Here is a 13,936-nt window from a genome sequence, read left to right on the forward strand (position 1 = left end):
GCCACAATCCCAGAAGAACAATGTTCTTCCAACAATTGACGTTGGAAAAGTCATCAAGCTATTTTAGGGAACATAACAAAATAACTTTTGTAAAAAAAAAATGTTATCTTTTTGCCAAGTCGTTTTAACCCATTTCAATACTGAATAACCAATGACCTTATTACCTTCAAGTGCAGGGTTTATCGCTTTTATGTTTTATTGTTCATTATGTGTATGTGGTAACTTACATTTCTAGAACAATGGATGGCATTTAAACGCACTAGAAAATAGTTCAATGGTTACTGGTTCCCGCCCTCTTAGTATTATTGGACAATGCAAAACTTTCAACTACTGTTTAAACAAATATTTTAATAAAAGTCCTGAAGAAATGCGCTTAGTACAAGGTGAACTAGGACTTTTTGTCGTTTTTAATTTTTTGGTTGATTGAGAATAGTCAAATTAATGATATATTTTCTTTTTTTAATGTTTCAGTGGCCATGGAAAGTAGAACCAACAATGAGGAAGAACATTCACAAGAAGGTAAAAGACCCTAAATATTTATCTAAAAATAGATTTTAGATTTAAAGTGCGTGTGGCTAAAAGGGATCTAGGAGATGTCCATGCAAAATCTGTTTGTTCACGTGTGAATTAGAGTGGAATGTAAATGTGTAAATTGGTGAGCTACTTGGATTCTGGATTTGTCTCTGGTTTCGGTAAACCTAAAAATTGGTGCATGGCTTCTGTTTACAAACATTAAGTGGATGATTTGATTGTTGTGGTTACCCCTTTATTGTTATTGTAGAAGACCCCATAAATTTTGAACCGAGTTAGTGCATTGATAAATTGAGCAATACTAAGATGAGGTAATTTTAGTTTTCTACATGTTTCTACATGCAATTTCTTTTCCTTTTTCCTTTTTATAAAGAGATTTTGTTGATTATCAGCAAATGTGTGTCAGAATTTCCCATTTCATTTGTAAGATTACTGCAAGTACTCTTGTATAGAGTTGCCACATCAGAAAGTTCATTAATTAGTTTTAATTGAAATACAAACATTTTTTTCAATCTACATCAGACCCTTCGCAAAAAGAGTTTCATTGTCTTACGTTTAAATTCGTAAATAATTGCCTTTCCGGCTTCTAATCCAGCTCCTAGTCCCTAGATACTCTGTACCTAGGAGCCTCTTACTGCTCTCTGTCCGGTGATATCTGTTACTAGAGCACTTTACGGACTCCAACAGTGAACTGGAAGTATCTTCGGGCGCAAATGCTCTTAGAACAAACAGAAAATTTACCCAAAATCGAAGAACATTCAACTTCCTTAGACTGCAGCACCCCCTGTACTCACTGATGTGCATCACGGTAGTCTAATTAGTCTGTTTAAACAAATAATTTAGCTTCCTGCAAAAGATTTATGAACTTCTGTATCTATAGAGTTGCTATGAGTAAGAAGTTTAAAGAGTCTTCAAATTCTTAAAACGTCCTATACAATTTTCTATCCGATTTTTCTTGATTAAGATAAACAACATCTTCTGTGTAATTCCTAAAGTTTGTGGAAAGCTATTCTATTGCTTACTATTAACCAAAATGTTCCATTATTAGCATAGATTCTATGGATTCAGTATCTAAGTCACATTTTGACCCAAAGTTCCCTTTATGTTTCATTTCTTGTAGAATTAACTATTATTTTGTGCAAGTTCTAATCATCCTGGTAGCGCTGCTTACGGATAGCAACTGCACTCATAAATCTATCTACAATTATTAAAACTGTCCGGTAGGACAGTTGTATAAGGATTGATCGTCAAAAAGTGCACGAAAAAGCGTAACGTTAAAAAACACCCAACTTTGACAATTTTTTTCTCTTTTTCTATAAAAGATAAAATTCCCAAATTTTCTTTAAAATATAGGGCAAACCCTCCTTTATAACTGTAATTTTTTTGCAACCCCCAGACCTAATAGATTTCGAGAAAAAAGTCGCCGAAAATGAGCAAAAACGGCATTTTCAGAAATTGTTGTTGTTCTTGTTCTTCTTCTTCTTCTTCTTCTTGTTGTTACCTTTTTTGTAAACTACGTAGCGCCTAAACGCAAGAACCGATTTTCATGAATGAGGTGACATTCGATTCGGAATTTTATGTAGATGTGCCTTTTGGGGGTCTCGACGCTGTACACCGAATTAGAGAGGAGTTAGCCCCCTGTATGTAAGGCCCCCTTCAAAATTATTATTACTAATTACTCTGTAAATCTTAGCCCGATTTTGATAAAATTTGGTAGGATGATAGAGTTAGGGCTCCCCTACGTAACATTAAAGCGGCGATCTGCTCTTACACTAGTTAAGGGGAAGTATAGCAATCGTTTCAAATTATCGACAAGTGAACTGATTTTCATGAATGAAGTGTCATTCGAATCGAAATTTTGTACAGATTTGCACTTTAAAAGTCTCGTCGCTACGCCTTATATGGAGGGGAGTTTGCCCCACCCAAGTAAGGCCGTTTCTAAAACTATTATTACCAATATTTCTATAACGCTTTGTCCGATTTTGATAAAATTTAGCACGAAGAAGTGATTAAAGCTCCTCTACATGGCTGTGAAGTGCCATCATGCTCTTACACCTACTAAGAGGAAGTACTGAAATCGTTAAAATTATCAATGGGTGAAACTATTTACATTAATGAATTGTCGTTCGATTCAAAATCTTTGCCTCTTTGCCTTTTAGGGAGAAGTACTGTAATCGCCCGTTTATTTTTCTTACTCCTCTTAAAAGGAAGGTCTGAAATCGCAGTTTAAATTTGCTTTTTACGTACAAATACCTTCCTATTTTATATAAAAAGGCTTTCTCAAAAAAATTGTTATTGAGGATGGTTTGGGGACCGCAACTATAATCATTCTTTAAAAAGATCTCTCCAGTGGTAGTTACGGTTCCTACTTAACACCTTATCAGGTTATAATGACAGAATTGCTTATTCCAAATTTAAAAAAAACAGTAAAGCAGATATGTAACTTAGCAAAAAAGACAAAAATGAAAATCTTTCCAAAAGGTACAAAAATCTCCTTAACAAAAACTTACAGTTTAAAATGTTAAGTATAAGGGTTGATTAAACGCCAAAAGGTACACAAATCAGCAAGTACCAAACATTTCATTCAAGCTTAGTTGATATAATTTAAGTAATTTTGCTGCATTAACTTTTCCTTCACATTTTTTAGAATTTATTAGATGTCACAGACCCTTATGCTGGCCATTTTCATCTACAAAAAATTTGTTCAAGTAGCACTGTAGATTGACTGTAATATCTATTAATCTATAATAATCAAACTATTAATTACAGGTTAAAAAGAAAACGTTATAAAAAATAAAAAAAAATACGAGGCTACAAAATTTAAAAACTTTTTTAAAAAAATGCTTACACCAACATACATCAATGATTTCGATTATTTTATTTTTAATAAAAATCGTCTGTTTAAGTTTATTCTTCGATTAAAGTAATTGTTATTTTATGTAGTAGTCAAACGTTTATAATAATAGGTAATAATTATCTGGCTTTATCGCAAATAATATAGTTTTCTTCAATCACACTCTCAATGTAGCTGTTCTTCTCACAATGTTATATATAGGTTATGTAATATAAAATAAATAAGTATTGCATACTTTTAGGACAGCTAATTATTCCAGTATTTTACTGTAAGTAAAATTAAATTACAATTGAGAAATGAATAATTGTTGTTGAATAATCTACTTGTTATTAACTGTGTGTTATTTGTGCTCACGAATATTTCGGTAAGACGAATTCAAGTCTGAAATATTGTTTTAAATCCTCCGTGATTCAAATTTAAACAGTAGCCGACTCTAACTTTGTCTTTTTCTACTTTAACATGCATGTATAAGATGTGACAACTTCAGAATAAAGGGCATATTAAAGATAAATCAGAAGAATAATTTGGAATAGAGTTAAAATAAAGTACCTATTTAAAAACGAAGATATAATATACATTTTATCATAATTATAACCAAATAATATTATGAACGAACTGGCCAGCATAAGGGTCTGTGACATCTAATAAATTCTAAAAAATGTGAAGGAAAAGTTAATGCAGCAAAATTACTTAAATTATATCAACTAAGCTTGAATGAAATGTTTGGTACTTGCTGATTTGTGTACCTTTTGGCGTTTAATCAACCCTTATACTTAACATTTTAAACTGTAAGTTTTTGTTAAGGAGATAGTACAGTTACAGTTGTAAAATGTTTTGAGTGGAGGGGGGTCCCTGTTGAGAATGAGGAGAGGAATCTGAACTCTCTACTGGATACTACTAGGAAAGTCTCAGACCCACTGGCATTTAAAGCGACATCCTAATAGTCTGTAAAGAAATTATTTACTTTCCATCACTGTTTATGTTTTAACTTTTGTAGGGCATTTATCTATGGAGATTAGGAGCCCTTACTGGAGAATAAACGTAGTCTGGCATTCCTGAAAATTTTCATAAAGATCAGCCCCCTTACCTACAACTAATACCATTTCGGTTAATTACAGAACTTTATTTAAAACTAACTAAATAACCACCTAATAAAATTCAATATAGATGGCTGTGGCATCACTGGTTATCTCGGCTGATTAACATGTAACCATAACAGAATATAACCTCCGCTGTAATATATCACCTTATCACGTAAGTAGTTGTGCGCACTCGTCTATAACTGTTTTTCGTGCCAGCTCTCAATAAAACTAGATTTACTTAGTTAGTATCTCTTATAATAGCAGACCAGTTTAATATGAAAGATTAACTGCTGCTCCAAGTGCAGTGCTGAACAAACTTTGCTACCTAAATAGGAAAGGATAGTGCGGGACAGATAAAGGAACAAAACAATTCACAACTCAAGTTACGTCAGCAACTCTAGAATTACAAGCAAGGATGTGGGATTCGTAGAAATAATTCTCCCTGTCGTAAAATATTGTTTTTGGTCTCCAAAATAAGTAAGAGCCACCGAGGGATGTCTGTACAGCCCGCAAGGTTACAGTTTTATCCTCAAAGCTGAAATCCGTAAGTCCATATACGATAGTAATTTGTATGAATCACTTATATTTTATAGGAAATTTAGAACGTTATCCAAATAGATTAAAAAGCGGTTTAGCACTGGCTTATCTTTTAAGTTATCTACGTGGATTTCAAGTACGGCGTAAATCTGTAAAGAGCTTAAGATAGTTGTTGTTAGGTAGTTCTGTAAACGTGGGCAGCTTTCATTTTTAAAGAGTGTGAACACCCAAGATTGTATTTTAGATATATGTCTGTCATTTATGTGAAGCTTAGGTAGGGTTTAGCACTTGTAATTAGAGAAATGTGGACAGATATGTAGCCGTGTTTCCCGCATCTGCTTCATGAAAGAACTCTTTAAAAAAGAAAGTAGCTTCATCCAAAAAGTACAAGTTAAAAGTCCACAATCTCGAAGGACTCTTTTAATTAAGATTTTAAGACATCTGTCGCTTTTAAATTCTCTCAATGACAAAGAGAACAATAGCGACCCAGACTCACATATTGGAAAAAAGAGTTGTATTAAATTTTGAAGGTTAACCATTGTGAAATTATGAATTTTATTTAACCTTAATGAATGTTTATAATTAAAGGCAAGGCAATGAAAACAAATTGTGCTTCGTTTAATTATCTAGTTGGTTTTTGAAATCTATTTTTTTTTGTAAAAATCTCGTAATAGAGTCATGCATTTATTTTGAGAATTCATCCTCGTAAGGTTTTGTAAATTGTTTTGAAAAATAAATAGAATTGTATCTTTCATTTTTTTTAACATGAAGTGTAAATGATTTTCGAGAAACATGGTCGTTCATAATGTTTTGGTGAAGATCATAAAATTAACTTGAAACTTTGATACTATCTTTAAAGGCAATCTGTACCAAACTCAGACATTGCTGGGCACACCTCACACAATTGCATGTGCATGTAGCATGTTTTTTTTAAAGTTTTCTTTTATAGGATTTTACTTATTTACGTATTTTTTTTAAATTATTTGAATCGCATATCATCAATATTATTTAACAATTTTTATTTCTCAGTATTAATATAATTCCATGTTTCTTGTTTTGAATTCTCACGTCGCCCCATCGAAAAAAATACAACTTCAATTTTACAAATCTAAACATTCTAAAACATTACATATGCTCTAAACGTACAGAACCTTTAAACATTTACTAAGTTTCATTAATTTTTATTATTTCATTATTTTTACAAAGTGTTTTATATTTTGAATAACTCACATTCACACTGTGTAACCTCCCTTTCTCAGTGAGTAAGTAGTGCGAGACGGTTAAGTAATTTAGGTCGAAATCTTTTCGTTAAACTGATTAATCTAGTTTAATGTATGAAATTCCTTTGCCAGTCAGGCATACAATAAACATGCATGCTTCAGATGATAAAATCAAATCCGGTCCTAACCAAATTTTTAAAGGAATTTAATTTATTTCATTCACTGTATTAATACTTAAACCATAAATATGTTATTAATCTGTAAAAGAACCCATTTTATTTGAATGTCAATTTCAATAAGTCAGTTGTTGTTAGTATTATTAATTAAATGTACTTGTTACAGGTGAAATGGCCAGCGACGGAAGTGAAGATTCGGCACATTATGAAGTCAGTAGTTAGAAATAAGTGTCAAAAAGCAGAGAAATTTTGAAATTAATTGATTCTTTGTTTGTCGTTAATTATATTACTTTTTTGTTGATTAAAGTGGTGAAATTCCCAGATTCCAAACAGCCTCCTAAGTGTATCTTTCATTGGAGACTCTCTCTCTAATCTTCTCTATTACCAAGAGATTGGATTGTTTAAGGTTTTTAAGTCTTTAAGCAAATTACCTACAAACAATCAAGTACCTTATTAAGAAAAGGTTATATGCTTTTTCATTTTGTTTGTAGCATCTACTAGAATAATTTCTTTAAAGCCTAGTTTATCTTAAACTATTTCCTTCAGTGTTTCGATTAAAGATGAACTTTATGAAGTAATCTATAGAAGAACGAGGAAATCAAGACTTTATGCAGCACAATGGTGTCGACACAAGAAAAATTGAAACCCTCCTACATAAATTTGAAAGGAGTAGGGATCCGAGGACCTGCATAGTTTCCCTTGAAGTTGAGGACACTAGACTTATTTTACTTAGATAATTATTGCGACTATCTCCATCTGAACGACAATGGGATAGCACACCAAGATATTAGATCTTGGATTTAGTCCTGATCCTCCCGGCATTAAACTGTTTTCTTTCCAGAAGCCCTCCTTGCAGATTTGCCAATTAATGTGCTAGCACTTGCTTCCAAGCTTCTCTGGTTTCTAAACTAATTTTATTCAAATTGGAATGTATTAATGCGGCAGTATGGCGCCACAACAGCTTAGCAAAGCTAAGAATTCTGTGGAACTCGGTTCGTTCCTAGTCTAAGACGTGGATTTTATTTAATGGTCAATGTGAGAAATTTCTAATGTATTGTATGTTTATAATGTGTAATCGCCTCCGTCCACGACACCTAATTTGGTCGTTGGGCGTAAAGCATGCCTGAAAATTAGGCATTTTTTCCGCAATCTAATGATAAACGTGGGTGTGTAAAATTTGTGTTAATCTATTTTGGAAAATTATTTTCTCTTTTTTAAAATGACTTGTGAGGATCAAATGAAAATAAAAGTACACATTTTTTTCAAAGAAATTAATTTATTTATTTTCAAAGAGACAAATTATACATGTGACTATCTTTTTATTACATCACTATGCTAACTCTTGATTGTGCTAATCACAGATGGAGCTGATGACTGGCGATGAAGCAGATGATAGTGAGGAAGAGGCTTACGTTGAAGATGAAGAAGAAGAAGCAGATGCTAGTCCAGAGGGACAACATTTGTTTCCATCATTTTCTGCACTGTTTCCACCGCTAGGACATTCCAGGCCTTCCTCATTTTTCACAGAGCCACCAATTCAACCGTCACCCCCTAGGACGTTTCAGACTGAATCATTCCATAGGTAATTACCAACAATTCTGCTACATTCTAATTTTGTAGTCCTGAAAGAATTAATTTTTCGTCCAGTATAAACATCGGTAATTGTTCGTACATTTTCGACTATTAAAGTTACATCTATTAATGGTGCCATTTAAGGCTCTTCAAACAGCAAAAATAAAACGGAATATAAGGGTCAGGTATTTGCACGAAGAGTTCAGTAGAGAAAAATAGGATTTTATTGTATTTTTTGATTATTGTTTCTTATTATGTCAATGTCAGCATTGAATTTGTTTATAAGTTCTTTATTTTATTATCGATTATAATTATCAGTTATAATTGATTTTCTAGGTCTAAGGAGTTTTCATTGTTAGCTGTATTATTATTTTGCCGTACTCTGTTGTCGTGTGCGTCTTTTGATTCCTGTTATCCAAGAGTTTGTTGCGCTTAGTCCGTTTATTGTCTGCGTTTTTGTCTTCGTGTTTTGTTTAATTGTATGTGATCTAACTTGTCTTTTGAGTATTTAATAAAACGCATTTATGATGTAGATGAAATGGGGGTTTCTTTGAGCTTTCTAATTTTGAAATTTTGTTCGATCTTTTTTATTTCTTCACTAATTTTATTGAGGCCTATTTTGAGGGTATATGTGTACGTGTTGTTAATTGCTGGTGGTTGTGTTCTGATGGTTACTATTCCTTGAGAGTTGGTTAAATCAGTGATCTGGGATCAGGCTTGAAGTGGAAGGATTGTTTGCGTTAGGTGGTTTGAAGTAGGTTTGCTTGGATTAACATTTTGTCCTAAAATTGAAAGTTTCTTTGTAATTTTTCCTTGGTCTTTTCAACTCTATTGGGATGGACTTTGGATTCTTTAAGGGAGTTGATATTAAGGTTTTTTGCTAATTTAGTTTCAGGATTTTAGGTTGTTGGAAACTGTTCCTTGTGTTTCGAGTTGTGTTTCGTTTTAGGGATCCCAATGTGTTTTTCTTTAGTGATACTTTCTTTTATAACTTTGTAGTTTATTTCAAGGCCGTTATGATATTGTTTGGTGTTTCTCTGGGTGTGTAGGAGATTTTGGGAGGTGATATTAGCAATGTAGGTGATTTCTATTGGTGTTAGTTCTAGATTTGTAATAATGCTATTACTGCTGGGGTGTTTTTTTTTGTTTTTATTAGTTTTATAATTTATTAGTTTTGTTTTGTAATTAAATGGCGTTTATTAACACTATGAGTGTTTAATGTTCGCGTACAATAATTCTTTGGGAATGTCAGTATGCGGGTTTGATGTGTATATGCGGGTGAGGTTCTATATCGTAAAGGGATAAAAGATTTTTCGTTGTTTTCAAACTCTTTACCGTTGTCCATTTGTATGGTTTTACTGTAACTGTGAGAAATAGTTTTGTATTAGTTTTTCTTTGGTTTCTAGCGAGTTGTGTTGCGTTTTAATTGGGTATACCATTAATTTTTTTACTGAAACGATCTATTATAGTTAGAAATTATAGCTAATTTTTCGAATGGCTTGTTTGTAGTTAGGGTTACAATATTAATTGGTTGTCACATCATATTTTACTTTTAAACAGGTTTGACATTGATTGATAAAGTCTGTGTTGTCTGTAATGTGTATTATTATTATTTCCGGGCAATAATATCTTCTTATAGCTCATAAGATTCAGATATTCCTCTGTGGTAGGTCTTTCCGCAATGGTAGTTGGTGACTGTTTCCTTCTGTTCTGATTAGTCTTCTACGTCGAGGAATTTATAATATCTGTGAAGTTTGTTTGGAAGTCTTTGGTTATTAAATTTTGGAGTTTTAGGAATGTATTGTCATACTACTGCTGAACAGTTTCTTAATTTTGACATGGTGTAGGAGGATAAAATCTTTTAGTTGTTCTTCGACGTTTATGCTACTGATTACAAGTTGTTGAAGTTTATTATTGAAAATTTTGTGTCTTTTTACTTCGGGGTTGCCACCGTCTATTATGATTTGGTGAAGCTCTACGTTTAGTATTTTATTTTTGTGCCATCAGGGCTCTTGTTCCGTGGAGCTATTATATATTTGAGAGTACTTGGTGGTTGAACCACTTGTGTCGGCTTGTGGTGGATAGTCTCGTAGGGATTTTTCCAAAACTTCGTCGGGGTTAACTTCGCTTTTCTTTCAGGGGAGTTTTCTTGTGTATTACTTCTCTTACATTTCTTGTGCGATCCATAAGACTGTGTCGGCTACAACATGGGTTTTTGATAGAATTGATGATAGAATGGTTCTTAAATTGAGAAAACACGTTATGAATTCTAAAGACTTTTATTGAAGCAAAACACTATTTCACATAACAGGGCACAATACAAAATACAGAACGTATTACAAGTTTCACACTTGGATTAAGACTCCATGTTACTGACGCTATGTTCTGGCGCCAATAACTATAATTTCCCTTTAACACTCCTCCTAAATTTTAATTATTCTTTAAAATAACTTTATTCACTTATTCCTAAGCAACTTCTAAAGTATTCGAATTTTCTTCTTTGAAGTGGCTTGGTCAATAAATCTCCAAGTTGTTCATCTGTACTGATGTGTTCGACTTCAATTTCTTCTCCTAGTTTCTCTTTAATAAAATGATACTTGGTGTCACAATATGCTTAGTACGTTTTGACGCTTTTCCATCTTCTTGAGTAATCATATAAATTGCGCTTTGATTGTCAACGTATAGTGGTGTAGGAAAATCATTCAATGCTTCCAATTCTAAGCCGAATTTTTTTATAAATAACACATCTTGAATAGCTTCACTTGCTGAGACGAACTCTGCTTCTGCAGTCGAAAGTGCAACTGTTTTCTGCTTTCTGGATGCCCACGATATTGTTCCTCCTGAATACATCAAAACATATCCAGATGTTGATCTTCGATCTTCCACGCTGCCTGCAAAATCTGCATCGCTGTACAGGATTAATTCACTTGCGCCATTGTAGTTGATACCATAGTTAATAGTACCACGGAGATACCTTAATATCCTTTTTGCTTGAAGCCAATGTTCTGACCTTGGACTCACTACATATCTACTGAGGTAGTTTACTGTGAATGATATGTCTGGCCTAGTCATAGTTGACAAATACAACAGGCTTCCTATCAGCTCACGATACGGTTTCCCTTCAGCAATTGTGTCGGATGTATTCTTCAAAGTTTCCATCGGAGTGTAGATTGAGTTTGCATAATTCATGTTAAAAGTATGAAAAAATTTCTTCGTATATTGACTCTGGTTGATGAGAATTGATCCATCCTTCCGCTGTTTTATTTCAATACCTAAGTATTTACTGGCTTCACCCCAGGTAGCTTCAAACGTTTTGTTTAATTCCAACATTAGTTGTTCCATTTCATACAGATTTTCTCCTATTACCAATCCATCATCTACACACAGTACAATTATAATTCCTGATGACTTATTAAGAAATACGCATGAATCGGACTTTAATACTTTAAAATTTTTAGTTTCAAGAAAAGATTTAAATTTTTCTCCCCATTTTCTTGGAGCTTGTTTTAGTCCATAAAGACTTTTCTCTAGTAGACACACTTTGTTTTCATTACATTTCTCAACGAAACCTTCGGGTTGTGTAATATATATCTTTTCATCTAATTCTCCATGTAAAAAGGCCGTTTTTATATCAAACTGTAGTATTTTAAATTTTTTCTTTACTGCATGAGCAATTAGAAATCTTATAGAATCATATTGTGCAACAGGAGCATATGTTTCTTGAAAATCTAATCCTTTTACCTGCTGAAAACCTCGCACAACCAACCTTGCTTTATGCTTCTCTATGGTGCCATCTTTCTTGTATTTCTTTCGAAACACCCACTTAATTGTTAACGGTACTTTATCTTCAGGTAGATCCACAATTTGCCATGTTTTATTTTTATGTAGTGCATCGATTTCTTCTTGCATTGCTTGTCTCCAATTTGGTTTAATTAAAGCTTCTGATGTAGTTAAATTCTCACATTCTCCAATTAATAGATAATTTTCCAAATCTGGTGGTTTCTTTAATATCCTTCTGTCTCTCAGACTATACTGCTCGTTTTTCTTTTTCTGTTCGTTTTCTTGGTTTGTTTTTCGTTTCTCTCTATCTGCTCTTTCAATTTGTATAGATTCAGTTTCATTCGTTTCTTTATTTTCTCCTCCCTGCTTTTCACCATTTGTATCTTCTTTCTCTTCAGACAATGTTGATTCCTTTTGTTCTTCATAGTTCTTATATTCATCACTAATTTGGTTACTGCAAATTTCAAGGGATATTGCTTTCTCATGTCTTGATTGAACAAAGATGACGTCTCATTCTACTTCAACTTCACCTTTTTCTGGGAAATAGATTCTAAAGCCTTTCGAAGATTCACTGTATCCAACAAATAATCCTTTTTTACTTTTAGGATTCCATTTAAGTTGCTTTTGCTTCGGCACATGCACAAAGACAGTTTCACCAAAAACATGTAACTTACCAATGTCTTATCTTTCCTCCAGACCAAACTTCTAATGGAGTTTTCTTTTCTATACTGCTTTTGCCAGTCATGTTTATAGTATATACTGCAGTGTTTACTGCTTCTGCCCAAGGTGATTTCGGCAAGCTTTTGGCATGAATCAGGGTCCTAGCGGCTTCAACAATTGTTCTCATTTCTCTCTCTATTCAGCAGTTTTGCTCTGGTGTATATTTACAAGATACTTGGTGTAAAATACCTTCTTTATTTGTTATTTCTTTTACGTAAGAATTGAGTATTTCTGTTCCGTTGTCAGATCTTATGATTTTAATGCGATGATTCAAATTGTATTTTACAAAATTTACACACATTTTAATTTTGTCTTTTACTTCGCTTTTATTTCTTAAAAAATAAACCATTCTAAAGTGATTAAGATCATCCTTAACGAGTAAAAAATATCGAGATCCTCCTAAAGAATCTTCTTCCATCGGTCCACAAAGATCTATATGCAAAATTTCTCCAGGCTTAGTCGCTCTTGAAGCACTTGCTTTAAAGGGTAATCTATGTTGTTTGCCAATCATACAGGATTCGCAAAAGAAATTTTTATCGTCTATTCTGTTCCAGTCAATGCCAAAATTTTTCTGACTTGTGAAACATTTTGATGTGCAAATTTTTCATGATAGGTTCTTAAGCATTCAACCTTTTTGCGCTGTGAAAGGTTATAGAACTTGTAGGTAACTTAAAATCCATATAAAATAATTTTTCTTTTTTATTTCCAATTGCATAGACCAAATTATCCTTTATAATTTTACAACCATTTTTCTCATAGACCATACTATAGCCCATTTCTGTAGCTGCACTGGTAGAAAATAAATTAAATTTTAAGTTGGGGACATACAGCACTTTGGTGAGATCAGTAGGATTGTAAGTTTTACCATTATATGCTAATATTTCAACTGTACCTTGTCCAAGAGCTTGGAGAAAAGAACCATCTCCGATTTTAATTGATAAGGGTTCATCAAATTTCTTGTATTCTTCAAACCATTCCTTTTTGATGCACAAATGATCACTTGCTCCGCTGTCCGCAATCCAGGAGTGTTCATCAGCTAATATTTCAATCAAATTTAAACTAATAAAGGCTGCTTTCTTCTTATGTTCATAATTAGTATTTCTATTTTGTTTATATTCTCCTTTTTGAGACTTAATCAGGCAATCAGCAATAAAGTGTCCTATACGACCACAAAAATGACAAGGAAATTTCTTATTTGCCGGCTTCTGAAAGGTTTTTGATGGTTAATACTTTTCCTTTTGTTTAGAGTACCTGTTCATCCTCTTTGAAGTAAAGGCATTTACATTATTAAAATTTAAACATTCATTTTCTTTCATTCTTTCTTCTTCAATAAATAGACGAGAAGATAGGTTACTTAACGTTCTTTGTTCTTCAGTTACAGATTCCCAAGCTGACACAAAATGTTTATATTCTGGTGGTAACGATGACAAAATCTTGGTCATTAACATTGTATCACTAATGCTC

The 13,936-nt window shown here is 32.9% G+C and overlaps 1 protein-coding gene across 1 annotated transcript in view; it reads left to right on the forward strand.

Annotated features, from left to right (window-relative positions):
- LOC141460319 (uncharacterized) overlaps positions 1-13,936 on the forward strand; it is a 122,758-nt gene that overhangs the window by 104,604 nt on the left and 4,218 nt on the right. Inside the window, exons 5-7 of the mRNA XM_074140208.1 lie at positions 472-519; positions 6,567-6,610; positions 7,762-7,982. Coding sequence (XP_073996309.1) covers positions 472-519; positions 6,567-6,610; positions 7,762-7,982 — 313 coding nt within the window. The remainder of the gene's footprint in view (positions 1-471; positions 520-6,566; positions 6,611-7,761; positions 7,983-13,936) is intronic.

The sequence above is a fragment of the Rhodnius prolixus genome, unplaced genomic scaffold (genome assembly GCF_049639745.1).
Source record: "Rhodnius prolixus isolate KJV_2025 unplaced genomic scaffold, Rpr scaffold_6, whole genome shotgun sequence".
NCBI lineage: Eukaryota > Metazoa > Arthropoda > Insecta > Hemiptera > Reduviidae > Rhodnius > Rhodnius prolixus.